Raw genomic sequence first — 27,050 nt, forward strand, 5'->3', positions numbered from 1 at the left:
CTGGTGGCCTGCATAGGCTTGGAGCCCCATAGATATGTTGGGGGAAGACTTATCCAGGATCTGTTTTGCATCTCTGGTGCACATGCAGGCCCTCTAGACCTTGGCAACTTGAAGATGGGTGGACTTCAACTCCCAGAATTCCCCAGCCAGCATGGCTGGCTGGGGAATTCTGGGAGTTGAAGTCCACCCATCTTCAAGTTGCCAAGGTTGAGAAACACTGATCTACAACAATGGCCATCCTCATACATCCGCTCTCATGTTTGCACTGCACAGCTTGGCAGGGGGGAGGTTTGGGATTAAACCTGACTCCTGCCTGCTCCACTGCTAGTAAGATTTTCATATTCACACACACGTTAATCCTGCAGTTCAACGTACTGGATGTCGCAAGCTGCGCTACTCGCTTTGAAGAACCTCACATTTTTAAACCAGTGCTCCAATCCAGCCCTTGAGACCCACACAAGCAGTTTTCTGTGGACCCAACGCATGGCTTCTGCACCCTGGTGCATCCCTGCCGAATAAGCACCAGCATTGGGCCTTTCTTGAGGGCATCTCCCTTCCCTCCCATTCTGTAGCTAAGGAGTCATTTGCATCCGAATTAAATAGAAAAGCGTTTTAATTTCTTCCAAGAAGCGAGGTTGGGGAAGGGCAGCTGGGTCCTCCCGCGATCTTCCTCACGTCAGGAGGGCCTCCCTCACCAGCGCCTTTTTTGCTGGGGTGAGTCTGGCCGGGAAGATGATGTCGAAGTACATGAACAGGTCTCCCTTGCAGGTGGGGTCTTGGGGCAAGGGCATTCCTTCACCAGGGACCACCTTGAAGTACTTGGGACTGGAAAAGCAAGGAGGAGACTGGGGTTGGGGAAATGGAGGGCAGTCCAGGGGTATCACACACACACACACTCCTTTAGGAAAGACAACAGTGATGGAGAAGAAACTCACCCTTCTCTATTGCAACCCTCAGCGTTAGTGGGCCCTCCAGGTGCTCCAGTTTGGCCCAAGAGTCAGCCTTATTGGGTGGACACGACCAGGTGAGCTAATTCTACTTTACTGTAAGGCTACCTTAACAGAATCTTGCAAGTCTGAAAGTACAATTCTTCCCCCCCTGCCAGTTTCCTTTACCACCAGAGAAGCTGCGGGGGGGTCCCTTCTGAGCCTCTTTCTCCACCCATTATGCAGCTGTGGGCTATGCCCCCTCTTATCTGACCACTCCCGAGGCAGTGTCTATTGGCCCCGTCATTCCCACATACCATCACACCAAGGGAGGCCTGGCTGGAGAAGACAGGGACCTTCCCTTCCTTCCACACATGCTGGCCTGGGCAGCCTCAGGGCTCAGCTGGTAGGGCCCTTTCATTCAAAGAGCAGGGGTCTCCTTGAGGATGCTGTCCTCATGCCATTCGCTTGGGGAGGGAGAGAGAATTTCCCTGCCAAATAAACCCTACGGGATGGAGGTTCAAGGATATACGGCACTGGTTCCTGCTGCTGGAAGTGAGAACAAGTGACTTTTCCCCTCCTGCTGAAAATGGCACTCTGCCTTCTGCAAACCTGCAGCCGGACTTCCTCCTTCATGCTTAATCCTCCACTCAACCGACCTACAATCTGGATGCAGCCGGGGAGGCTTTAACTGTCAGCTTCCCAGCCCCCTCCCCACTTCCTCTAAGGCAGCACTTACTGGACAATATCATTGATGGGGATGTTCAGCAGCCTTTCATCCAGGGTCCTCACGTCCACAGTGCAGCCAATCAGAGCCTGGGGGAGCAAACAACAGCAACTGGCTGAGACTGGCCATCCAAGGGTGACCCGGAGGCAGATTTGCACATTACACTAAGACAGTAACACGGCTTGGTTGGCTTGAGACGGGCACAGGCAACCTGTGGCTTCGATTTTATGCAGCCATTTGATTTCTAATCCTGAGTTAATGGATTGTAGTTTATAGTTTGAGTTAGTGATTTATCCTGAGCTAACCAGGTATGTTTATGTAGTTTGAAATAGGGACTTTCAGGTTTTTTAAAAAATTGATGTATTTTATAATACTGTAAATTTGAAATAGTAGCTTTACGATATTTTAGACTCTTTGCCTGTTTGTATTTCATTATTTGTACTTTGCTCTTGTACTTCTTTTATGTTTTGTATCTCCTTTTGCTTACATTCTTTTCTAAAAATAGTTCAATTAAAAAAAAACTGAAAAGCTCTTTCTGTAGTCCTCAGAACCCCCTCAGACCCTTCAGAGGACATAGAAAACTGCACTCGACATAGGAGAGCTGTATTACTGTATGGACACAAGCTATACCCACATCATGGCCTTTGGCCTCTGGACAAACGCTAACGCTGCTTTTGGCTGCCAAAAGGTGTCCGTCTCAGTGTGGCATGAAGTCAGCACTTACAGTTTGCCAATGTCATTCATTTCTGGGTGGAAAGGACGGTGGCACCAATCCGGCACAGGGGTTGCTCCTGGCTTTTGCTTCCTTGCTGAATGAGTAACAGCTATCTTTGTGTAACACACAAACCACAAACTAGCCAGTTGTATTTTAGCCCTGTACCTTGTGCGAACCAACTCAATGGCTTATGGTTCGGTGTGTCAGGCAAACCTAGAAAATTGGATTCATTAAGTAAGCCATATTATGCAAAGACCCAGCTCTCTGGAGAAGTCTGTAATTCTGGGAATGGTGGAAGGAAGGAGAAGAAGAGGACGACCAGCAGCAAGATGGAGGGATTCAAGGTACAGGGGCGATGGGGGCACCATTGGAAGACCTGAAGGCTCAGGCTGGGGACAGATTGTCCTGGAGAAAATCTGTCTACATGGTCTGTAAGAGTCAATATCGACTTGAAGGCACAGAATCAAGTAAACCGTAAGTAAATCAACTATGCTTATACATGGCAGGTGGACACTGTGTGTGTGTAAGTGTAAATGACACAACATTTGGTTTCCCTTGCCATGGCTTCCAGACTTTGTGTTACCTTTCCCAGAGGGATGTTGGCCACGTATATCAAATTGTCATCCTCCCTTTTGAACCTGGGATGGAGTTTCTCTTTTACAATAAAGATAATATCTGCTGGGATAATGTTGGGGCCCTAGAATGAAAGACCAGAAGAAGTTTCAGTTCAGGCTGGGTTGAGAAGGAGATCCCCACACACTTCCATTACCCCTTTGGACTATTCGAGCACAGCAAATGTGTGCAGGTGAATTGTTCCTCCAGGAAATGCTTAATCAGTTGCGTTCCTATCAACCTGGAAATGCAACATCCTTGATCAAAGGGAAAAACGTCACTTGACAGCGTCAGGACTTAGGTAGACCAGGCTAGGAAACCAAAATCATGCAAGCCAATGATACTTTATTATAAGGTTATAGTAACAGAAACTTGCAAGTCTGAATGCACTCCCCCTGCCTTTATCTTCATGAGAACTAGGGAGGGTCTTCTCTGAGAAGCTTTCTTGGGTTACAGTTCTGTCCCAGCCTCAGGTTTCTTTTATCTGACTGCTGCTGTGTCTGTGGCTCTTCCTCTTGCCCCTCAAGGTCATTCCTTCTGTCCATTTCAGACAGCTGGTAAAACTCATTTTGCTAGCAGGAGTTTGGCCTTTCATTCTTAGTGCCATGCTCAACTGAAAACCTACCCCCTGTGAAAATTAAATACAATCCACCCACTAGAATACTGGGGATGGGAAGGAACAGCTCTGAGTTCCCCACTGTTGATATTTTTAAACTTCTCCTGACCAAAGATGATGGCCTGCTTCTCTTGTTTTAATCTTCCCAGCAGCTCCATTCAAGGGTCCTGCAGTTTGGGGAAGCTGGGAGTGGGGATCCCACCAGCTGTAAGACAACAGTTGGGGGAAGGATGCACTGAAGACCCACCCTTAAACATTCAGAGAAACTGGAATGGGTGCAAAGAAGAGATCACGGGGGAGGGGGTGATCAAAAAAATTAAGATGGCAGTCACAATGTATGTCAAAAAAGAGGGCAAGGCTTTGATTGCAAAATTGTGACTCCCATCTTGATATTTTTGAGCCCCCACCCATGGACACCCCCTTAGGAAGCATCAGGACAATGATCTGGGGACTAATTTCAAGGAAGAGAGTGAGGGAACTGGATGCATTTAAGCTCAAGACAAGATGAAGGACAGTTTTCAAGTGTCCCAGTCCAAAAGTCTAAAGTTAGGAGAAGGCAAACCCTGATTCAAAGTTAGAAAAATTGCTAAGAATCAGAGTGGCTTTAGCCAGGCACCCCTTCTCTTCAAGCAGAGGCTACATAGACATCTGTTGGGGAGGCTTTAACTTGCATTCTGCACCAAGTGGAGGTTGGACTCCTGGGGGTCCCTTCCCAGGGGAGAAGCCCACAAGCCCATCAAGATGGAGCAGCATCCGATAAAACAGATACTGAGAGAGAACCAAGCGAGAAGGTTCAAAACAAAGCACCCACCCTACCCGCCTGTTTCTAACCACACCTGGTCTCCTTCCTCTTTAAAAGTGATCTTAGTTCCCTGCTTCCAGCCGGGTTGAACATCAATCGTTAGGATCTTATCTTTAATGGTGGACGCGTGGCCATCCTCATTCATCACCTGAGGGTTTGGAAAGAGAGGGGGATACCGTTTACATACAGCCTCAGAAGCCAGGCTGGACCAGACAATGGGGAATGCTCATTTGGACAGTGAACAGCCCTAAGCTTGGTGTTATGGCAGTTGTGCTGTCAACAGAATAAGGGTGGGGGCAAGGTGGGCAAAGCATACCAGGGGTCCAAAACATCAAGGTGGCAACCAGGACATCAAAGCCCCACCCCTTTTTATGCGACACCCTCAACAAACATCCCCACTGAACTGCCTTTCATGTTGCATTTTCCTTCCTTACCCTACGGGAGATCTTGATTTTCTTGGTGCATCCGAAGAACAGATCTTCAAGGGACAGGTAGAGGTCCCGCTCTATGGGTGGGTCCTGCTTCTTCACCCCACGGCCACGGAGGCCCCCAAAAGCCAAGTTTACTTCACCCCCTTCTGCAGTGTAGAATTCTAAGGCAGTGAGAGGAGAGGTTGGCACCTGTTACCTTCCACCAGCCCAGTGTTTCTCAAACTTGGCCTCTTTAAGATATGTGGACTTCTACTCCCAGAATTCCCCAGCCAGCCATGCTGGCTGGGGAATTCTGGGAGTTGAAGTCCACACATCTTAAAGTGGCCAAGTTTGAAAGACACTGCACTAGCCTTACTAAATAAGAAACACAGCACAGTACATTCTCTCCATGCTGTTCCCTTTGAGCACAAACACACACACACATTACAAGCTGTTTGCAAGTTGCCCTCCTGCCTGTCACTGTGTCTTCTGGCCTTCACTTGGAAATAATTCTGGACCAGAAATCACCCAAGAGTAGAAAACACTCAAGAGAAGGACACCATTTTATCCAAGTTGGGTGTTTGAACCTACCGGAAAAGGGGTTGTCTCCTCCAAAGAAGTCCTGGAAGACTTTCTCGGGGTTTCCATGGAAGACATAGCCTTCTGTCCAGGGGGTGTCGATCCCAAATTCCAAGGGAATTCCTCCCTTCAGGCCTTCTTCTGCAAACTTATCGTATACTCCTTTCTTCATGGCTAAGGATCAAAGAGGCAATATGTCACTGGTCATAAAGGAGGATGGAAAGGTAATAGGTGGGCCCGATAGACCTTGCAGAAGGGAGAGGAGAAAGGTTGCCAAGTTCTTTTCTCACATATACACAAACTCTCCTGATTTCTTTCTGTTGTGTTCTTCCTCAGTTTCCTCTTTCCCTTCCCCTTCTTCCTCCTCCCACAGAAAGGAACCTGTGTCCATCTAAATCAGTTTTTTTCAAACTTGGCAACTTTAAGAGTTGAAGCCTTCAACTCCCAGAATTCCCTAGACCCTGGGGTTGCATGGCCCCAACTCTGTTGGGGTTTTGCAAAGCTGTGAAAAAAACATGCCAAGAGATAGGTTGCAGGGATTTACTCCCCGATATATTTTTAATATTATTTTATGGTTTGCTTTTATTGTACGCCACCCAGTGTCACGTTTTGTGAAATGGGTGGTTATATAAATATGAAATAAATAATAAATAAGTTTATTTCTGATTGTGATAAATCATTTTTTTAGTTAGTTAGCCCTCACACAAAGTGTGGTTATTCATTGTCATCTGTTGCTTGTATTATATTACTAGTATGGTGGTTTGGTATAAAACTGAATAGCGAGAAACTCAAACAGGCTTTAAGTTTCTGTTATCATACCCCACATCAGTGTTTTTCAACCTTGGCAACTTTAAGACGTGTGGACTTCAATTCCCAGAATCCCCCAGCCTTGGGGAATTCTGGGAGTTGAAGTCCACACGTCTTAAAGTTGCTAAAGTTGAAAAACACTGCCCTACATCCTAACATTTGAGCTTCCAAGAGTTACTTTGGGGAGTGAGGTGGTACACAAATAAAGAGATAGATCAACACTGGGGTGCCCACAAGGTGTGGTCAAACAAGTCAAGATGGTGAGATCCAAGCTCCGAATGGGCAGAGATTTGATCACCCCATCACAGCTGCCCTCTTGACTTGCTTGACCACAGCCTGCGGACACCCTTGGTAGACTGATAGATATTACGCAGTTTGGACATCTGTGAACACAGCAACTGTGGTCTGTCGATCTAAGGTTGGAATCTGGCATGTTGTCTGAACCCAGCCACTGGCGTCCTCCCGGGGAAGCGCGGAGAAGAGGAAGACCCCTGCATTTGCAGAGAAGCGGATCTTCCGCGCTGCATCTCCGTGGGGGTCCAGCGGGACGCTGCTTTTCCTTTACTTACGGTCGCTCAGGACATCGTAGGCTTCGGCCAGCTGCTTGAATTTTTGGGGAGCCCAGGGCTCCTTGTTCTTGTACGGGTGGTACTTCAGAGCCAGCTTCCGATATCTGCAAAACATGCCCAGAGAAGCTGCAAACTTTGTTCTGAGGCACCCCGACGGGTCTTTTTCCTCCCAAACGCCCACCCCGAGGTTGGGTTCACACAACCAGCTTCCCTGGGTTCGTTAGGCTGAGTCAGGGCGTCGCCTCCATTAATGCTTTTTGCATCTTTGCAAGCTCTGGGGTGGTTGATGGTGCAACACCTTGTGCCACCCACCACAGCAGTGTTTCTCAACCTCGGCGACTGTAAGACGTGTGGACTTCAACTCCCAGAATTCCTCAGCCAGCTGTGCTGGCTGGGGAATTCTGGGAGTTGAAGTCCACACGTCTTAAAGTCGCCGAGGTTGAGAAACACTGCACTAGATGGCTGAGTTGGGGTTCCCTGCACATTGCAGAGGGGGGATTAGGGGACCCCTGTGTGCGGTCCCCTGTGCAAACGCAGCCTCCGGACCCTTGGCCGGCCTCCGGACCCTTGGCCTGAGCTCTTCTCTCAGGCGAGATTTGCAAACGGTGGAAAGTGGGGATGGACGGTGGGTCCAGACCCCCCATGTTGCACGGCCGAGGAGGATGGGCATTGCAGTCCAACGCGTCTGGAGGCGACGGGGGGGCGGGGGGCAGGCGCCCATCTTTCCGCACGGATCTGCCCGCGTTGCAGCCTCCTCCGCCCCAGGCCTTCCCGGGGCTCACGCCTTCTTGATGTCCGCATCCTTGGCGCTGCGGGTCAGCTCCAGCACCGCGTAGTAATCCTGCCCCATCGCGGCCTGCTTTGCCGCGGCTCTCCCGTTGCTATGGCTACCGCCACCGCCGCCGCCGCCGCCCGCGCGGGGCATGACGGGCGCTGTAGTCTCGCGTCCCCGGGCGGTTCGTGGGCTGTCGAGGACTCCGCGCTGCCGTCCTGGGGAGCCGGGAGCTGCCGGGGGAGCCCCATGGCGGGGCGCGGGGCTGCGTTTCCCGGGGGAATCTGCTCTTCTGGGCAAGAAGGGGCGTCCCCTGGGAGGGGCGGTTTGCAACCGCTTCGGGGCAGGGGACGAAAAGCCTGGGACGCAGAGGGTGCTGGAAAAGGTTGGGGAGGAGGCGGATCCCCCGGGAACGCAATTTCCTGGCGGGATTTGCGATAGTCTGAAGTTCTGCAAGGGGCGGTGGCCTGCTTTGTCTTGGATGGGAGACCACTAGGTGACCCCCAGACTAACTGGGAAATGGGCGGGGAGAAGCAGTGGCAAACCCCTCCATTATTGTTGCTGATGAAACCCCCTGAGGTTCACTTAGGGGAGTCTGGATGGAGAGGGCAAGCCTTGGTGCCCTTAGGAGCTGAACTCGACTCAGTGGCACGGGAGACAACGGATTAATGCATTAACCGAGTTAAGCACCTTGTGGGAACACAGTGTGCAGACTTAGTGGTCCAGTCCAATATTCTCCTTATCCGCTCATATTGTAAAAATATAACCATTCTACAAAGGGCACCCCATGACCTTGCTCTCCATCTTGGATCCCTAACCCCATAATCCCCAGTCAGCATGGCCAGCTAAGTGTTGCAGCAAACTGGTCTCTGCCCAGTTCAGGCCCCTCCAGACGTGCCAACGATGTCAAGCTGAGAGGTCCAGAAACTAACAGAAAGACATCAAGCGGACAAAATTAAGGGCAACTTGCTAGGGTTCCTTCTTGTTGTACACCTCCCAGAGTCGCCTTGTGTGAGATGGGCGGCCATATAAATGTGATTCATAAATACATTAATACATAAACAAAAATTCTTGGTGGCCACCCATCCCCAGGAAAAACACAGCCATTGGGGTAATTCTTAGGCTACGTTGCCCCAACATTGTAAGGACAGGAGACTACAAGGAAATCCTGCCTGGAGGCTAAGCTGGGGCATTGAAAAAATAACTATTTCTGTACCTTGAGAAAGAAATCATCGAAACAACTTCCAGACAACACCAGTGAATACAAGAGAACATACTGGTAAACTACACAATGCGCACGGGAGCGCCTGCTTAGATATTGCTCTCCCCAGCCCCCCTTCCCCTTACTGAACATCCCGATTTGCACAGTGCACTAAACTCCAACGATGTGTGATTTGGTCCACAAGCCCCATTAAAAAACTGGTGACTCTGCACAATAGGTGAGCCCTGTCACTGATCTGGGGGGGAGGCATGATGAATTCCTGTGTTTTTCTAATCATTTTTCGGGGCGGGGTCGCTCCATGCTGAAAACAACCTGTAAAAGTTCAGTACGGCTGTACGGTGTTGGTCCGAGCGTTCGGGGTTAGGGAGGTCGATGCAGCCTTGTCTGGTAAATTGCAGCTTTTATGGTTTTCTGTTGACTTTTAAATCAAGCCTGACTCTTTGCAAGCCTCGTTTTATTACCTCTTTACGCTATTATACGGGGCTGCAAAATGCTTCGGCAGCCACTCTCTTTGTTTACTGTTCAACCGTTTTGTTCCTGGGCTGACTTAAAAGCCAAGAGGCTGATGCTTTTGGGGTTAAAGATAGACTAGGAAAACATAATTATAGGATGGTACTTTATCAGCAGTTCAAATATATCAGCAGCTGCAGTCTGGGAAATGTTTTCCTGGACCTTTTCCCATGCGTTTACCTTTAAGTAGTTACCTATATCGCATGCACCCAGCCTCCTATTCCCGCTTGAACAAACACGGGCACCCCCAAATAAATGGGGAGTCTCAAGATTCCCAAACAAGACGGTGCAACGGCTGAGCTGCTGAGCATTGTACCCGTGGTGTGATTTTTCTTGGAAAAAATTAAGTTTGGGGGATGTTTCACTTGGAGAAGACTGGATGGTCACTCTCGTCAAGTAGCTGAAAGGAATTTTTGCTGAAGCTGCAGCTGAATTGATCTGAGTTTCAGAAGACAGGCCAAGAATCAAAAGGGTTAAATTATAAGGCAGAAGAATTTCCTAATCATAAGACCTGTTCAAGAATGAATGGAGGTGTTTAAACAGAGGCTGAAGAGCCGCTGGCTGAAGATGCTGTAGTACGGATTTCTGCACTGGGCAGGGATTGGATTAGAGCAGTGTTTTTCAACCTTGACAACTTTAAGATGTATGGACTTCAACTCCCAGAATTCCCCAGCCAGCATAGCTGGCTGGGGAATTCTGGGAGTTGAAGTCCACCCATCTTAAAGAGGCTGAGGTTGAAAAACACTGCCCTAAAGTCTAGGAGCACAGCGAGAGGAAGACAACGTGCTTTTCCTTTTTTTTCTCCATTTTACCCTGAAAAAATTAAAAAGTTGGGTTATACATCTTGTTCCCGCTGCCCTGAGGAAATGGCACAGATAAATAGGGACACTCTCCTTTCGCCAGCGGGTCAGGAGAGGAATAAATTATCTTGCGAATCACAAATTGTAGGACTTTCAATCCCGATCTAAAAGTCACTGCTGAATGTCCTGCCTGTGGACTTCCCTTGGCATCAGGGTTGGCTTTGGATCTGACCTCCCGCATCTCTTCTTCTAAAATCAAAGAAGTGTTGCCTTTTCTAAGGGGATCCATGCAAGGAAACTGCATGAGATCTGGGTGGTATTATTTCAGATGGAAAGTTAGCACTGTTTGCTATCCGGGTACCCAGCTGGGTAATTTTGCCCACGGGGCATGAGGACAAAAGGTTTCTGTGGCAGAGGGAGTGGTCCAACAAGTCAGGATGGCAGCCTGGATGGTGTGATCAAGGCTCTGACTGTTCTTTATACACCATCTTGACTTTTTTGACCACACCCTGCAGACACCTCTCTTTCTGCCGTTTAAAGGTTCCAGTTGAGACACTGTCAAAAGTGAATTGTGGTTCCTGTCATGAGGTCAGTTGGCCTTGGTTCTCCTCCCACCGGTCAGTTCCTTTTCCCTGGCTTAGGAATAACCAAAACACAGGTGAAGCCCAGAGTGCTTTTCCAAATACAAGGTGGTCTTTAATGGCAACAAACCTTCCTGGCTACTCGGGGCAGGAAAACAGGGAACGTTTTCAAGGGTGCTGGGCCTGTCTCAGCAGGAAGACTCAGTTCAGCCCTTGGCGGGGTCTTCCTAAAGGCATACCTATTATCTTCGTTCAAGCGGCAGTATAAAGGTCTAGAAACCTGGCACCATGTTGGCTCCTTCTGAAATGGTCTTTTAAAGTAATCCCTGAACTAAATCCAGCATTCGCAGTCCGGTATCGAACATTCCAGGCTGATCAGAGATCTGAAAGCTGGTATCGCCTCACTATCCCATCTCTGCAGCATATATATACTTCTTTTCCCCACGTTGCCACCTAGAGAAATCATAAGAAATATCTCAAGACTTATTGAAGTGAAGACCAGTTTAGAGTCAGTCCCAAAGGGCTGGAAGAAGCCAATCTCTCTCTGTAGCCCAGGTCTGCATTATGCCATATTAGATCAAAACACAGCTCCCAGCACTGGGAAATCAACATATCTCTAGATTTTTTTATTTGTCCTCAAAACTGCCCAGGGACTTGAGGACTGTCTCTCTCAGGATAGGCTGCAATAAAAGAAGACTTAATAGTTGTGTTCAGGTACATAAAGGGAAGCCACAGGGAAGATGGTCAAGAACTACTTCTCATGGCCCCACAAAGGCCGTTTTTCTGGCCAACTAGGGACAGAAATATTGAATATAAGTTGCAGCTGCCTAGATTTCATTTAAATATAAGGAAGAACTTAGTGGTGGAAGATCCGTACAACAGTGGAACAGCCTAGGTTGTGGGTTCTCTGTCTCTGGAGTTTTGAAGAAGAGGCTAAGCAGCCCCCTGGCACGGATGGTTTCCCGGGTTTCCCTGTACTTTGCAGAGGGTTGGACTAGGTGACCCTTCTAATTCCAGAATTCTATGATTCTATGAGGATTTCTTCCTTTTCCCAGGGAGGGTAGAAAAAAGGCAAGGGCTAAGTCCAGCTTTGGCAGCCCTGAACACTCATGGGTGTTTTTTCTGCCACAGAACTGGGGTTGGCAGTCACTTCTTTCAAGGTTCAGAATCCATGGATACGTGCGGGAAGTGGTTTGCTCAGCATAAATATCTGGGAGGTAAATAATATATAGCAAATGTGAATGCCACATTAGCCCTTCTGGGGTGTTGTGCAATCCCATCCGACGTGCTTCATTTATGATCCAGCATGTGATACAAACCTGGAAAACTGGGTTACATGAGAAAACGACGGTGAGGATAAAAGGTCTACTGCATGATCACAACCGCTTCGTCACGATATGGATTTATGACACTGATATCTCCTTCCACTAAGGAGCGCAAGGCAAGATACTGGATTTGCCCAAATCATGAGCTGGGAGAAGGAGTGACAGGCCCAAACCAGGGAGATTCGTGGTTGAACAAGACATAAACCGGGATCGCTCTGTGCTGATTATTGATTTTATATCCAAAGGCTTCTTTCCCTATTTCGGTTTCTGGGTAGAACATGGATTCCCTTTTTCCTGCCATGTGACCCTTCTTTGCTCAAGCTAGGTCATGCTGTGTGTTGTTGTTTTTTAAACATACCTTGTACACGGGGTCACAGTCGGGGCCAGTGAGCTCAAGAACGTGATCAAGATCTTGCTGCATAATAAAACAAGTCCCGTCACCTGCAAACAGGGAAGTTAAGGAGTTAAAGGAAGAGACTAGATCAGTGTTTCTCAACCTTGGGAACTTTAAGATGCGTGGACTTCAACTCCCAGAATTCCCCAGCCAGCATGGCTGGCTGGGGAATTCTGGGAGTTGAAGTCCATGCATCTTAAGTTCCCAAGGTTGAGAAACACTGCTATAGATTATTATTTTAGAAGATTTGATCTCCTGGTGAGGAGATGACGATGCGGCTTGGAATCAACCGAGCAACCCCTGCAAGACCCTCAACAAGTCTTCTGCGCGGCGCTGCAACGTTTTCTTCAACCCTGCTGAACAAACCATTTCTTCCTTTGCAGAGCGAAAGCTACAACGGGATGGTGATGGGCTAGGGGGTCAGGTAGCAAGAGTAAAAGAGGGGCATTACCTTGGCTGGCAACAAATCCATCTTTGTAAGGCATCAGTGAAAGGACGGGGGCACCTGATCTGTGGATCACTCGAACGGGAGCTCTGGAAAAGGCAGCAAGAATCCAGACTTTACGGCAAAGAAATCTTCACCTTTGCCCCACGGGTTGGAATTCTCTTTTTTGTGAACCGGCTGCTTCCCTGAGCATAGCGTCTGTCTCCTCGCGCACAGTGCGGGAGCTACACGGGACATGGTAGCTGGGCTGCTCCGGCCATTTAAAAGCAGCCTGTAATCTGACTCACTTGGTATTTCTGACATCCAGCTGGTATATATTCCCATCTTGCGTCCCGCCCAGGAGATACACGTTCGAGAGGAAGGCGCAGCAGTTGAAAGCATCAGAACCTATAAAAAGAAAAACCTAAGGAGGGAATCAGAGAAAAAAAGTGGCTTGAAATCTCATTTCTGTACTCCAATTTCCATGGATATAAAAGGTAATGTTTCTGGCACGTCCAGTTCACCTCCTGAGGACTTCTTGGACCTCTCCCTCTAGCTCTCCTGCCAACAGTAGGGAAATTGTTTGTCACCACCTTCATGGATTTCTTTTTGGACTTCCCAGTCCCGAGGCCGGGGTGGTCTCCCATCCAGCTATCAACCAGGCCTGGCCTGGCTTAGCATTGCGAGATCCAGCAAGATCAGCCAGGGACTGACCTCGAGGCCATGGATGAGAGAAGGAAAAAAAATACTACTAGGGGAGAAAAGGGAATTAGAATTTCCCTTAAAAAAAAGGAAGGATCTTGCATGGAAAGTAAATCAAAAGGGTTTACAACAAAAGGGAAACCAGCTCTTCCCACAAAGGGTGCTGTGTCCTAACCTGACAGATCGTATGGAATGCTCACCCAAGCTGCTTGGAAGCCCAACGGTCACCTCCCCTTCGAGATCCATTGGCAATCAAAAGGCCACCGAGGCAAAGGAAGGAAATTGGCCCCGTTACCCCCGGTGCAGAGGAAATCTTACCGGCTGCCTGCTTTGTAACCCCACGCCTTGCAGCTTTTTGTCCTCCCGAGCCAACAGCAAAAGCTTTCCTTCCGTGCCAACCTCCCGTTCACCTGTATGGGAAGGAGACCTTCTTAGAATTGGCCCCTGTTCAAGCACAGAGTTGCTGAAGGGAAGAAGTAAGGCAAAAAGGGGGGCGATGGGATAGTAACCCCTGCATTTTCAGGCTGATGTTGGTGTAAAAAGAGGCCATCTAGGTAAAGGGGAACTGAGCCCACTCCCATCTTGCCCCTCCTCCCTCCAGCATCCCGGATCCCTTTTCCTGAGCACACATGTGTTCCCATCGTGCTATGCCTCTTTGGGGAAAGCAACATGATGCAAAGCACAGGGGAGGAATAAGAAAGAATTAGCCAAAGAAATGACTGTCTTAAGAAAGGAAAAAACAGCTAAAAGTAGTTTATACCAGCATTGCTCACTCTACCCTTCATGATAGTCTAGCTCGGTGTTTTTCAACCTCAGCAACTTTAAGATGTGTGGGAGTCAAAGTTCACACACCTTAAAGTCCACACATCTTAAAGCTCAGCCACGCATCTTTGTTTCCAAAATATCCACACACAGCTCCATATGTTGCTTTTTGTCCTTTACATTTCTCACACCTCTCTTTTGAGGATCTCCTCAACCCCATCCAACCACGACTTCCTCAGTCTTCTTCTCGACCCGTCCCCTCTTCCTTCACAGAACTCTTCTGAGAGATGATCCTCCTTCCTTCTCTTGATATGACCAAGCCCCCTCAGTGTATTTCCCACTGGTGTAACTCCTCACACTTCTATCGCACTCTGACGTTATTTTTTTCCCTCTGTCCCAAGCAGGTTCCATCATCTTTATGTCCACTCTGCTCGTCCTCTTGGGAGATTAATCTGTTAATGCTTTTTCGTACAGGACTCCCTCTTCCTATTCTATATGCACAAAGAATTTACACACAAGGTGGAACCAAGTTTCTTTCCTGGTGGGGTTTCTAGCCTGATTGTGGAGGAGATGTGAAGAGCTTTGTCCTGCTTTTATAAGATGAACCTGTTGCAATATAATTACTTACTGGGAACATTTTCAGGGGAGCCCAAGTTTAAGGAGTTGTCTGTTTCATTCAGGGCAATCCCATTGACTGGAGACCCACAATCGGCCACAGTTCCCAGGCAAGTTGATCGACCGCAATCCCAAAGGCACGCTGTGCCATCCCGGGAGCTGGAGACCACGTTCCTACCCCGCTCCACAATGGCCGTGTCCAGGATTCCTAGCGCAACATAAAAGATAAATGTTTAACGACTGGCTCTGCCAGCTCCATTGCCACCACCGTGCCACACCACCGAACAGCTGATGGTGCACTAGGTGCCAGGGCTCAGCTCTGCTTTCAAACGGTTCTCCAAATTCCCCAAAATGTAACAATCGCCTCTCATGAGCCAGTATGAGCCAGCTCCAGCATGCTACAGGTATTCCTCACTTAATGACCACAACTGGGACTGTAATTTAGGTTGCTAAGTGATGCTGTCATTAAGTGAATCATCACAGGACCGCACCCAATTTTACAACCTTTTTGTAAAGTCATTAAGTGAATCACACGGTTCCCCGTTGTTTTTCCTGGCTCCAAGCCAGCTGGGAAGGTCGCAAATAGTGATCACATGACTGAGGGAAGCTGCAACCCTTATAAGTGCAAGCTGGTTGCCAAGCGCCCAGATCGCGATCACATGACTGCAGGGGCGCTGCAACGGTTATAACTTTGGGCACCGGTCATAAGTCACTATTATTAGTGCTGTCGTAACTTCGAATGGTTGCTAATGAATGGTGTTAGGGCACAGGAAGAGAGCAATTTTAATGTCCTCTCCTGCACTCTGTGATAAAGTCTTTGTTTGTTTCTGCTATTTATACAGCTGCCCAACTCACATATATGACTCTGGACGGCTCACAACAGTTAAAACCCAACCCAAAACAGTAAACAAAATACGATATCAAAACACATAAAAACATATAAAGACCACGTTAAAGACCATATTAAAAACCATAAAACATTCTCAACATTCAAAATAGCCACGTCTTCAAAGCCTATGAAATGCCAGAAGGGTCGGGGCCAATTTAAACTCCGGTGGTGGGGGGGTACGCTGGCAGAATTTTGCTCTCGTTTGCCTTGATCACCAATCCAGCAGGTGGCACTCTCCCAGTGGCTGACTGGACAGCAAGTAATCATGCGGGGATCAATGAAGCCCCCTGCTGGTAGGGAACACATCTGTCAATCCCTGCCCCTAACTTGGAGTGGGCCTGGGGCTGGGGCTGGGGCAGGGCTGGGGGAGGTGACGGGTTTTGACAGACGGCCCAACCAGCAGGGTTATCCATCTGTGAACCTTCTGCAGTAATGCTTCCTCCTTTTGGCAGCCAGATTGCCAGATCCACGCAGAAGCAAAGGCCCGGACAGGCGCCTGAAGTTCAGGTCTACCTTTTTCTCTAGCGCTTTCAGAGTTGTTAATCCTCACTTGGCATCAGAGCAATCCAGCAGCACGTATCAAAATGGCACTGGAAGGGAGCTGGCAGCTTTTCCCCCTATTATTTTTGTCAGATTGTGTAATGGTTATGTGGGAATGACCTTGGGGGACAGGAGGAAGAGCCACAGACTAAGTAATGGTCAGATAAGAGGGTGCCGAGTCTGGAGAAGGAATGAGGATGGGGAAAAGGTTTCAGAAGAGACCCTCCCCAGTTTCTTGGGCTGTAAAGGTGAGGAGGCGGGAGAAGTACTTTCAGACTTGCAGGATTCTGTTAATGGAGCCTCACAATCAAGTCAGAGCTAGTCTTCCAGATGTGCTTCCTATCTGGACTACCTTGCAAGGCTGACAGATGGACCCACGCATGACTGAGATGCAGCTCCTGTGGCTTCAGCCGTCCACGCGGCTGGCACCATTGAGCTCAACAGCTCCTGCCACTGGTCTAACTCCAGCTGTCCCTTCTCTGTACCTGCTTTGTGCCCTTGAAAGGTTGCGACGCAGCTGCCGTCTTCTGCAGACCAGATCTTCAGCCTGGCGTCCATCCCGCCGCTCAGCACCACAATGCCCGAGGGGAAAAATCGACAGCAATTCACATCGTACACGTGGCCTTCCAAATTCCTCTGAAAAGACAAGGAGTTGGGCACCAGTTCTCTTTGTCAACAGACGGCTTGTTTGCTAGGAAACATCTACTGATCAGCCAAATGCTGATTGGTTCGCCAAAAGCATAAACGAGATGTTTTCTATAACGATAAGCATCAGTGACTTAATCTTTAATTTTAATTAATTTAATTCAATAACCTTTTTATTTCTTAGAAGAAATCACGATGGGGGTTTCTGCCATGACCAGGCAAATCAAATCAAAGCTCACTGTCCAAATGAGATGCAGCTACATTTCCGATCTTCCGGGTGCTCTAGACTTAGTTCTCACCAAAATGTGAGACGGACGCTCATGTCAGACTAAAGATAAATGCACGCGTTGTGGAGTTTCTACAAAAAGATATAATTGCTGCCCATTGGAAACCAGCATGCCAGGAAGAATTGCTTTAGCTCATTGGTTCTCAACGGGGGCGGTACCACCCCCGGGGGGCGGTGGGATGATGCTGAGGGGCGGTGAACTTGTTTTGGCATTCGAACTTAATTTTAAAACTCCCCCAAAAATTTATTAAATCGATTATCCGGTTTACACCATTTGTACCAGCAATAAAACGAACTTACGCGATGGCTGCCCTCACGCCCTTCTAAGAATGGTGAGACGAATTTGTATTCTAGGTAGGCTGACCTTGAAGAACTTGACACTACGATTCTTCTCCGATCCCAACCAGCACGGCGCATGCGTCAGCTGTTTTCCCGCGCGGTTAATCGCAGCGCGTGCGTTGAGCGTCCTTTCAATATGAATGTTTGATTTGACCCGTGTTTCTTGAGTTGCTTTTCGTTCGCTTCATTTCTGTTTTTTCCCCTCAGTTTCGATTTACTTTCATTGTTTATTTGGCCAGTCGGCTAGGTAAGTGCGCTTATTAGTTCTTTATCGTGGTCGCGAATTATTAATTTTGAGAAACTAATGAAACTTTGAAAGCCAGCTTCCAGAATGGTGATTGTCTCACAGAATTTTGGCTTCAAAGTAACATCAATCGCCTCTACCCAGGACTGTGGACTATCATCAAAAAAAAGTTTAGCGTATTTTTTTGCTTTTTTTAAAATTATCTAATTAAAAATAAAGAATTTTTAAACATTAAAAAAGCATTTGCAAAAAAAATAAAAAAATAAAAAAAAATTAAAAACAAGCATCAAAAAAATAAATAAACGTATTTACAGCATTTTGAAATAAATGTATTTACATAAAGGAGCATTTAAGCATTTTTTTTGCATTAGTCATTTTAATTTTAATAAAAGGAATGCAATTACCTTCCAGGGCAGAAGTATCGAGTTAACTCGAACAAATTTGGTGTGTAAGTCTACTGAAAAAAATTACTTAAAATTTTTGCCTTTTATAATTCAGTAACTCCCCCCCCTCCCCATACCCTAAATTACAGGATTTTCACAAAGGAGGGGGCATTGAAAAATTTTCCGCTCCTTAGGGGGGCGGCAGCTTCAAAAAGGTTGAGAATCACTACTTTAGCTGATCTTCTGCCCAAATGTAGTTCTGGATGGGACACATGTTTATCAGCTCCAGAGGACTAAACTACGGTCCAGGGGTGTCCGCAGGATATGGGGAGGGGTCAAAAAAGTCAAGATTTACTTTCTTCGGGGGTATCTGCAGGGATGGGGATAAAATAAAGTCAAGATGCCAGCCACAACCATACAGTTGGAGCCCCGCCCCTTTTTACATGCGTCATGACACAGGTAAGAAGAGGCGGGGCTCCAGTCGCATGGTTGCGGCTCCGACCTTGACTTTATTTATCCCCATCCCTGCAGATATCCCCGTTAACCAGAGGGGGCTTCTGGAATAGCAATTTCTTCCCTGAACTTTTAGGAAAAGTGCTGGAGGATCAGTTGGCTTCCTGAGCTACTGAGAAGGAAAAAAAAGCTTCAAGAAGTTTCAGCTACAGGGAGAGAAATAAAAAATGACCCCAAATTTGGCTTCTCTATGAGAAGGTTTGTTAAAGGTAGGACTTGGCCCCAAGGCAACACTCACTCTAATTTCCCCGTTAGCAGCTTGCCAAATTTTCATGGTGCCGTCAGCACTGGTGGAGACTCCGAGCCCGCCTCCGCTAGAAATGTCAAGGCAGGTGATCTAAAACGAAGAGAGCAGTGAAAATTTTATAATTTACAAAATTATTCTGGGAGTTGAAGTCCACACGTCTTAAAGTTCCCAAGGTTGAGAAACGCTGGTCTAAATTGTGTGAGTTTTCTGCTCGCTGAACATGACCTCAAGGCACCTGATTTGGTCCTGGAATGATCAATAATTCCACAGTTCATACTCTCAGTAACAATCTTCAAATCCATAATTTGGAAGTGGAAGGAGGTGTTAATAAAGGTGGTGTGCACTGAAATATTTTGCACTTCCTACCACACTGGCATTTTCTGTTTGCTTTTAGGACTTTCTGCGTCATTTTTTAAAAGAAATTGTTAGTAATATACAGGAGAGAATCAATGCATTTTTTAAAATGTTGAGTTTCCTTATGGCCTTTTTATTGTGTTATTTTATCCATGTGGTTTGTTAGCTGCCTAGAGTTATTCTCGGCAGTTAAGATGGGCAGTCATATAAATTTGTTAAATAAATAAATAGATGGTGTGGAATATAATTCACCACAGCATGAAAAATGACACTAAAATCAAGGCCAAGAACAGTGCAGGATGAGTTCTGAGCCATAGATAAGACACCAGACACCCCAAACAACTTAAAATGGAGGAGATGCTGTTGCATAATGTGGGTAACTGAAATAAGAATTTAATTTCAGCTCCTTCCATCCCAATTTGTAAAGAATACGTACACTTTTTTGATGGATCCTGGAGAAGGTAGTGTAGGGTGCCAGAAATTTGGTAAAGGTGTTTTCACGCGGGCAGGATACAAGCAGACTTTTCTAAAGCAGGTGGAAAAGGAAAGCCAATACAAGAATGAGATGGATCAAAAGCAGATTATCTCAACATTCGTTCATCATGAAGGCTAACAACTCAGGGTCAATCTGGGCCATTAGTAAGCAAGCTAAGCAGACAGATACAATAGCTTGGGGGGGGGTGCAGAGTGTGGTCAAAAAGGGCAAGGTGGTGGCCACAATGGTGCAATTGAAGCTCACCCCTTTCTTATTTTCTTTTATTTTATTTGGGGCTATCTCAAAAGGTCTCAACACACCCAGTAGGCTTTTAACATCTTACAATAATTAATTGATAATATACCTGCAATCTGTCTCACATGTAACCTGCACCTGGATAGCCAACCTTCTCCCCCCCACCTCCCTCCAATTTAAATCCTCCATCGGTCTCGCCACTCCACACATCAGTCGAAGTGAGCTGCAGTTCACGAAAGCTTCGGCCTTTCGATAAAATGTATTTGTTGGAAAACAGGTTACCAGGCTCTGCTCGGTTTTAGACAATACCTTAGTTATTTTGCTGACTTCGAATCCTTCAGAGGCTACAATTTCAGGAATTCCATCTGGACTCAAACCTTGGGAGGTCAGAGTTCCATATAAAGTTGATTTCCCTAAAGGGGAACAATAAGAGACTGAAATGCAGTTCACCAGACAATGCTACTATGAAGAAGCCGTCTCTGATTTCTCATGTTTCAGGTAGGACAATTCCCCATTTAATGCACTGAGGGTGTATCAATTTATCTCTGTTTGCCAGTATTCAAAATATATTTTGGATATTTTCAATCTGTGCGACCATCTGTGCCCATGGAATATTCAAAGTGCTTCTCACCAATGGTCACAGTAACCCTTACAGTAGAATGTACAGTAAATGAAGATACATATTTATTCTCATTTTAAAGGGATACTACGGAGGCTGAAAAAATGATGGGTTGTTAATGCTTGGAAAATTGTTCAGAAAAGGTGCCTTGGAACATAATGAGAGTGTGAACAGAACACCTCTTTAAAACAGCTAGGTTTTTTCCCCCAAAACTTCCATGTGAATCTGAATAAGACACGAGTGCTTTAAGGAGTCAATTACTTAAAGCAGCTGTACCTGTAACGTGACTCATTAAAGCAGACACATTTTTTTGCATGTAGCTACTTTAAAGAGGTGCTGTGCTCCCATTCCTGGACACACACCCCATATAATTTTCATGGACTATATTAGCTCATGGACCTCTTTACTTCTTATGTATTTTATATATTCACTTCTTATATATTCAATTAACAAATGATCCCTGGTTTGAAGCCTGAATTTATTTCCAATTATTTATATAGTACATTTCAGGTACAAATCTAAGTAACCTTATACGTTTTTTAAAAAAGATAATAGAATAAGACTGGATCAAATTATAACATTTCACTGGGGTCCTTGTCACAAAGAAATTAATGGTGATGGTACAGTGAGGGTTGTGGGGAGGTAACAGCCCAGCTGGAACCAAGTCACTTTCCTGTCACAAGGTGGGTAATAAATTAATCTTGGCGGGAGCAGCTGGAAAAGTCTCTGGCAAAAGTGTGCTTTCCCAAGAAAAAAACTTTCACAAAGTTTTCCTGGATAGGATTGTTATCTAAAAACTGGATCTTTCTTCTTTTAAAAAAGTGAGAGTTACCTCCCGACTCAGCTTTACAGATTACAGAATTTAGATTTTTTGTTTTTGTCCCAGCAGATGGCAGCAATTAGTGGATCTTGGCTGATCCAGTCAGTCAGACCCAGTTAGTTCCTGGAAAGGAGGCCAAGAGGAAATCTCAGAGCCGTAGACTAGATTGGCAAGTTGGAAAAACACTGCAGAAGAAGGCAATGGCGAACCACTTTTGTGTATCTTCCAAAAAAAAAAAAAAAACCCACATGGGACACAACCACCAGCAGGACTTATGATCAACTCCACAGAAACTTGACGGTTATGATCAGGACCAGCTTTAGGCTGGCAAATGGGCACTGGCCTAGGGTGCCAAAGCTTAGAAGGAGCCAAAGCTATTCCTCCTTTAGAAAAGAGAACACAAGAAAAAATGTTAATTTTTAAATGTTGTGTCCTAATACATAAAATGTACATTTTTGTAAGGACATAAAATGTTAATCATCTGCAAATCTTTGCATCGGTGGCACCATCCATACTTTTGAGCCAACGCTGCTTATGGTATGAGTAGTTCAGGGCTGGCGTGTTAAGAGTTGTGTTGTGTGTTCTCAAAGCTAGGTTTCGGGCTTGCAAACACATTGGAAACCCCAAAACCTGGTTCAGAGAACTTGAACCACACCACACTTTACCCTGGCCTTTCTTGTTGTAGAGAAGCAAGTCTGAACAGGCCCATTTGAAGACTGAAGGGCTAGTGGGGCGGCTGCTTTCATACGCCACATAGCATCAGAGTAGGGACGGAGGAAGAGGATCTGGATCCCCTTGACAGAATCGCTCTACGAAAGCAGGAATGGCAGATTTTCCTCACTTACCTGGACTCCTGCAGCTCAGCCAAGCCTCCTCCTCATTTCTCCTAGAAAAGTGAAAAAAAAAAACAGCTCAGTTTTTATGTATTTTTTAAATTGTTGTACGCTGCCCAGAGTCACCTTGTGTGAGATGGGCTGCTATATAAATATGATAGATAGATAGATAGATAGATAGATAGATAGATAGATAGATAGATAGATAGAGCAATAACCTGAAGGACTATCCTGCCGCATCCAGACGGCCAAAGGCCCAGTGCCGACCATTTCCTGGTCGTGTGAGTTTAATGCAATGTTTCTCAAGTGGCTGGGGAATTCTGGGAGTTGCAGTCCACACATCTTAAAGTTGCCAAGATTGAGAAACACTGGGTTAGTGCAAGACAGCCCTACTAGTTGGCAGCAACTCGTTATCTAACTTTGAAAAGCTGAGTAGGATCAGATCTGGATGATAACAACATCTGGAGCACCCCTTGAAGACCCTCGGCATTGACAAAATCACCATCAGTCAACCGCAAAAGGCAGCGTGACTTGGAGCAGCTTCCATCCTGCGACGATGCCTTTAACCCCATCAAACAACAACATCTGCCTATCCCGGGTCCTTGGGAAGGACTTGATAGGTGGACAAAAATGCCAAATCCAGTCTAAACATCTGGCTGACTGTGCAACCCACCATAATAATTTATTACATTTATATGCTGCCTGACTCTGAGCAACTCGGAGTAGTTACTATGAGGATGGGAGACCATTAGCAAAGCCTAGGGCTATCGGCTAAATTTAGCAATTTGAAAAAAATCCCCATTTTTTCATGAATTCAGCTGGAACCTGGCAAAGTGGGGGCCATCTGGAAAGGGTGAAAAGCTACTCCTGGTGGTGACATTTCCATGCAGAATTTGTGATGCCTCGGAGCCTAGTTGGAAAAACTGGGTAATACATAAATAGCATTATTGAACCAGGCCTCAGTCCTACCCGGGCAAATCCACTCCTGGTGCTTCTCAAACCCTCTCTCCATTTGAGCAGCCCAAGTTTATTTTTTGGGGGGGAGAATCCAGTAGATCCCCTCCAGATCTATTCGGTCCTTCCGAAGATTCCCAGTGGATCCTCCTCTGTCACAGAAAGGCTACCAATCAACTGGTAGGGAGCAGGAGCAGAAGGAGGGAGGCCCACAGGTGGAGCCTACTGTGGCATGGGTGGGATGGGAACTGTAGTCCCTGGGAGTGCTGGATTGACTCGGTGTCTTCCCTGCCTTGGACTCCCACGCCCAGGGGGCTGGGACTACCCTGCCCAGAGGAGCTGCTCTGGGCATCTTGCAGTCTACGTTGATCCCGAGACCCCTGAGGAGACGCCATGCGCTCCGAGGAGGGAAGGCTGTCCCCGCCGCCCTTGGGCAGCCCCCCGGGACGCCGCCCCGCCTTCCAGCCCGGGGATCTCCGGGTGGTCTCCCCTCCCCGCGCGGAACGCCGCCGAGGGGCGGGGGCGGAGCCGCGGGCGTGGCCGGCCGGGGGGCGTGGCCTCTCCCACCTCAAGACCTGGTCCCAGTCGCTCTGGATCCGCAGCACCGGCGCCTGCGCCATCTTCGCCTCGGCCCCGCCCCGGAAGCCGCCGCCCGGGGCCCTCCCCCCGGAAGGCCCGGCCGCCGCCCACCACGGCAGCAGCTTGGCGGGCAGCGAGGCGCCGGGCGGTCTGAGGCGGCGGCGGCTGAGGCGGCGGTTGGAGGCGCTCGCGGCGCCGTTCCGTGAGGGCTCGCGAGGTAGGCGGGGCCCCGGGGCGGGTCGGCCCGGCCTACCTCGCGGGGTTGGCGTGGGGAGAGCGGCCTGGTCTCCCTGTCACTCCCCTGCCCCAACCCTGCGGGTAGGCCGGGTCCAGGTCTCTCGTAGACCTCGGTGCCGGGAGGGGGCGCTTCCTCCGCGGCCGCTGCTGATATTTTTGCCGAAGAGGTGAAATCGGGCCGCTTTTGGACCTCGGGGGAGGCGGGGACGGGCTTATTTGGCCAGGAGAGGATTAGCGAGGTTAAACGCCGGTAGCAAAGTCATTTATTATTATTTCTGTCTAGATATTTACGGATATAACGTGGCAAACTGCCTCCTCTTTTCCCCGCAACAACAACCCTGCGAGGTGGGCCGGCCTGAGAGAAAGCGGCCGGCCCTAAGCCACCCAACTGGCTCTCTCCTCAAAGGGGGAGCTCAGTCACCCGTTTCTAGGCCAGCGTCTTCCGCAGGACCCCAAACTGGCTCTCAATTATATCCAGTATAAAAAAGAAACTCTTCCAGGCGGGACCGAACCGGGAGGCGCCTGGCCCAGCGCAGAAACAGCCGGGCGGCCTCTTGAAAAAGGCCTTTTAACCTCCTGGGGGGTTCCTCAGAGGAGGGCGGATCTGTCCATCTGTGCTGGAAGAAAGGTGAGGCGGTTGGTCGACGTGGAAGCCCAGATGCTGCTTTTAGAGCGGCATTGCTCAGCCTCGGCCCCTGAAGATGGGTGGACTTCGACTCCCAGAATTCCCCAACCAGCCAGTGTGTCTCAACCTCGGCCACTTGAAGATGGGTGGACTTCGACTCCCAGAATTCCCCAACCAGCCAGTGTGTCTCAACCTCGGCCACTTGAAGATGGGTGGACTTCGACTTCCAGAATTCCCCAGCCAGCTGGCTGGGGAATTCTGGGCGTCGAAGTCCACCCATCTTCAAGTGGCCGAGGTTGAGACACACTGTTTTAGAGGAGTGCGGGATTGACCCTATGTGTATTTTAACACAGGTAGGTCTTGATTCGTGCGGTTCATGAATTCCACGAAACAGTCACATTATTCAAATTCGCACTCTTCAAAGTGATATTTCCATGGAAAATAGGGTAACTGGTTCCAGCTCGATGGAAATAGGCAATGGAAATGTATAAACATAAATTTTCATATGTATGTTAATGAAATATTACAGTAAAGGATGAAAAGACTATAACAAAATCATAGTGTTAAACTTGTACTGCTTTCCTTGGACGGAATCTTCCTTTTTCTCCATTTTGCTCACATGAAGGTTTGCGGCGTCTAAAATCCCAGTTGCAATTGTACACACGCTAGCCTTGCACTAACTGAATTTTGTTAATTAAACATGACCTGGTTTAATTATTTGAACGTGACCTGTTTGAATAATGCAATATCTGATTTAGTGCAAATTGTAGACTGATGTCTACAATTTGCACTAAATTGGATATTGCATTATTTTTATTTATTCATCGTGTTTATATAGCCGCCCATCTCACACACAGTGACTCATTATTATTCGTTATTATACGCACTAATTGTGACCTACCTGTACGTACATTATTGATTTCAGCATCAATTTCTGATTTCTGAGGATCCTTTGAGCAGCTTGTAACAGAAGGGGACAAACAGGATTAAAAATTCACAAACCAAACTATAAATGATAGATGTCCAGCTAAGCCAAGGCACCACCCCTTGGGGATAGCATGAGGTTCAGTTGGTCCCTGAATGTGTTTCCGAAAAGCTGTCCTTTCCCAGTTCTTCAGAAATATGAGGAGGAAAGGTGGTCTAGCTATCCTAGCAGCAGTTTGTTCCAAAAGAATAATGCCAATTGCCTAGAACCATGTGAATGTGGTATTCATAAATCACAAATATTTATACAATTTTTTATAAACATATGTGATAAATAAATGCTTGCTCCAGCTTTGTGTTCTGATAAATGGTAAGAGAGCTTATAGTAATTACAAAAATAGAAAATGTAGTAATTAAAACCAAGCAGAAAATGATTATCATTGGTTGGTGCTCCTGCTAATTAGTCTGATTCAGTTAGGCTCGGAGCCATCGGCCGTTGGCAGCTGCTGCCAGTCTTTCATTGCAGGCAGGCATTGTACGGTCCCTATCCCTTGCATGGGTTAGGGCAGTGGTTCTTAAACTAGGGGTAATTAGGGTGTATCCTGGGGATAATGGAGCAATTTGTAATGAGTTGTAATTGTTGGTGAGTTGAGGATCAGTTTGGGATTGCCATTGCCAAGATGCTTGTGAAAAACTACAAACCCCCCCCCCCGTTTTTGTGGGGGTTATGACATTATTCGAGACCAGGAAAAGAGGTAATTGGGTCATTCGGTTAAAGAACCGCTGGGTTAGGGGGTTAGCTTTCCCACTTGGCTTGAGTAACATCACACTAGTGTGGATGCAAGGATTTTTTTAAACAGTGTCTCCTCCTTTCCCCAGACCTGCCAAGATGTCTGGGCACAGCTGGAGCCAGAAGACGAAAGCAAGGGAGGAGGAGGAGGAGGAGGAGGAGGAAGAGGAGGACCCTTTAGACCAGATGATCCAGCGCACTGGTTGCGCCAGTTTCCACTACGCTGTGCTGGAGTGCATGGCAGAGCACCAGGACTGGCGGAAGTGCCAGGAGCAGGTGCAGAGCTTTAGGACCTGCATGGCAGAACATCAGAAGCAGAGAGTGGAAGAGATGCAGAGGAGGCAGAAGCTGCACCGGACCACCAGCTGACCGAAGGGAAGAGAAGCAGGGAACTTGCCTGCTGGACTGGAAGGCTGCAGAGCAGCTAGAGCCCAGCAGTGCTGGTCCTTGACAAAGCTGCCACCGATTCAGAAATGTAGAAAGAGTCTGATTTTTGTAGACGAAGATGTGTATACTGTCATTACATGCTATTAACGTGGCATGACATTCTTTTTGCTTTTAACAGGAAAAATGTGAAGTTTCCTGCCAAAATGAATGGAGTACTCTCTCTTTTTCCTTCATCATTTGAG

General features: G+C 47.4%; 3 protein-coding genes across 3 annotated transcripts; 1 reads left to right on the forward strand and 2 right to left on the reverse strand.

The window, feature by feature from the left end:
- Positions 1 to 248: 248 nt before the first annotated feature.
- On the reverse strand, positions 249 to 9,884 carry DNAJB13 (DnaJ heat shock protein family (Hsp40) member B13). Its single transcript, XM_007428927.3, has 8 exons — positions 7,546 to 9,884; positions 6,764 to 6,867; positions 5,400 to 5,561; positions 4,833 to 4,990; positions 4,433 to 4,546; positions 2,952 to 3,065; positions 1,666 to 1,742; positions 249 to 825 (listed from the first exon to the last, which is right to left on the reverse strand). The coding sequence occupies exons 1-8, from the start codon at positions 7,686 to 7,688 to the stop codon at positions 672 to 674; spliced, it is 1,026 nt and encodes a 341-aa protein (XP_007428989.2). The 5' UTR covers positions 7,689 to 9,884; the 3' UTR covers positions 249 to 671.
- An 854-nt stretch (positions 9,885 to 10,738) lies between these two features.
- On the reverse strand, positions 10,739 to 23,957 carry PAAF1 (proteasomal ATPase associated factor 1). The gene is made up of 12 exons (XM_088140440.1): positions 23,834 to 23,957; positions 22,325 to 22,365; positions 20,350 to 20,453; positions 19,747 to 19,836; positions 18,948 to 19,046; positions 16,785 to 16,935; positions 14,884 to 15,078; positions 13,812 to 13,903; positions 13,100 to 13,215; positions 12,819 to 12,901; positions 12,332 to 12,414; positions 10,739 to 11,101 (listed from the first exon to the last, which is right to left on the reverse strand). The coding sequence occupies exons 1-12, from the start codon at positions 23,884 to 23,886 to the stop codon at positions 11,024 to 11,026; spliced, it is 1,185 nt and encodes a 394-aa protein (XP_087996566.1). The 5' UTR covers positions 23,887 to 23,957; the 3' UTR covers positions 10,739 to 11,023.
- COA4 (cytochrome c oxidase assembly factor 4 homolog) lies at positions 23,899 to 26,810 on the forward strand. Its single transcript, XM_088140442.1, has 2 exons — positions 23,899 to 24,062; positions 26,511 to 26,810. The coding sequence occupies exon 2, from the start codon at positions 26,521 to 26,523 to the stop codon at positions 26,788 to 26,790; it is 270 nt and encodes an 89-aa protein (XP_087996568.1). The 5' UTR covers positions 23,899 to 24,062; positions 26,511 to 26,520; the 3' UTR covers positions 26,791 to 26,810.
- The last annotated feature ends 240 nt before the right edge of the window (positions 26,811 to 27,050 follow it).

Source organism: Python bivittatus, unplaced genomic scaffold (genome assembly GCF_059951505.1).
Source record: "Python bivittatus isolate LINGU-HERP-01145 unplaced genomic scaffold, Pbiv_v1 ctg000340_np1212, whole genome shotgun sequence".
Taxonomy (NCBI): domain Eukaryota; kingdom Metazoa; phylum Chordata; class Lepidosauria; order Squamata; family Pythonidae; genus Python; species Python bivittatus.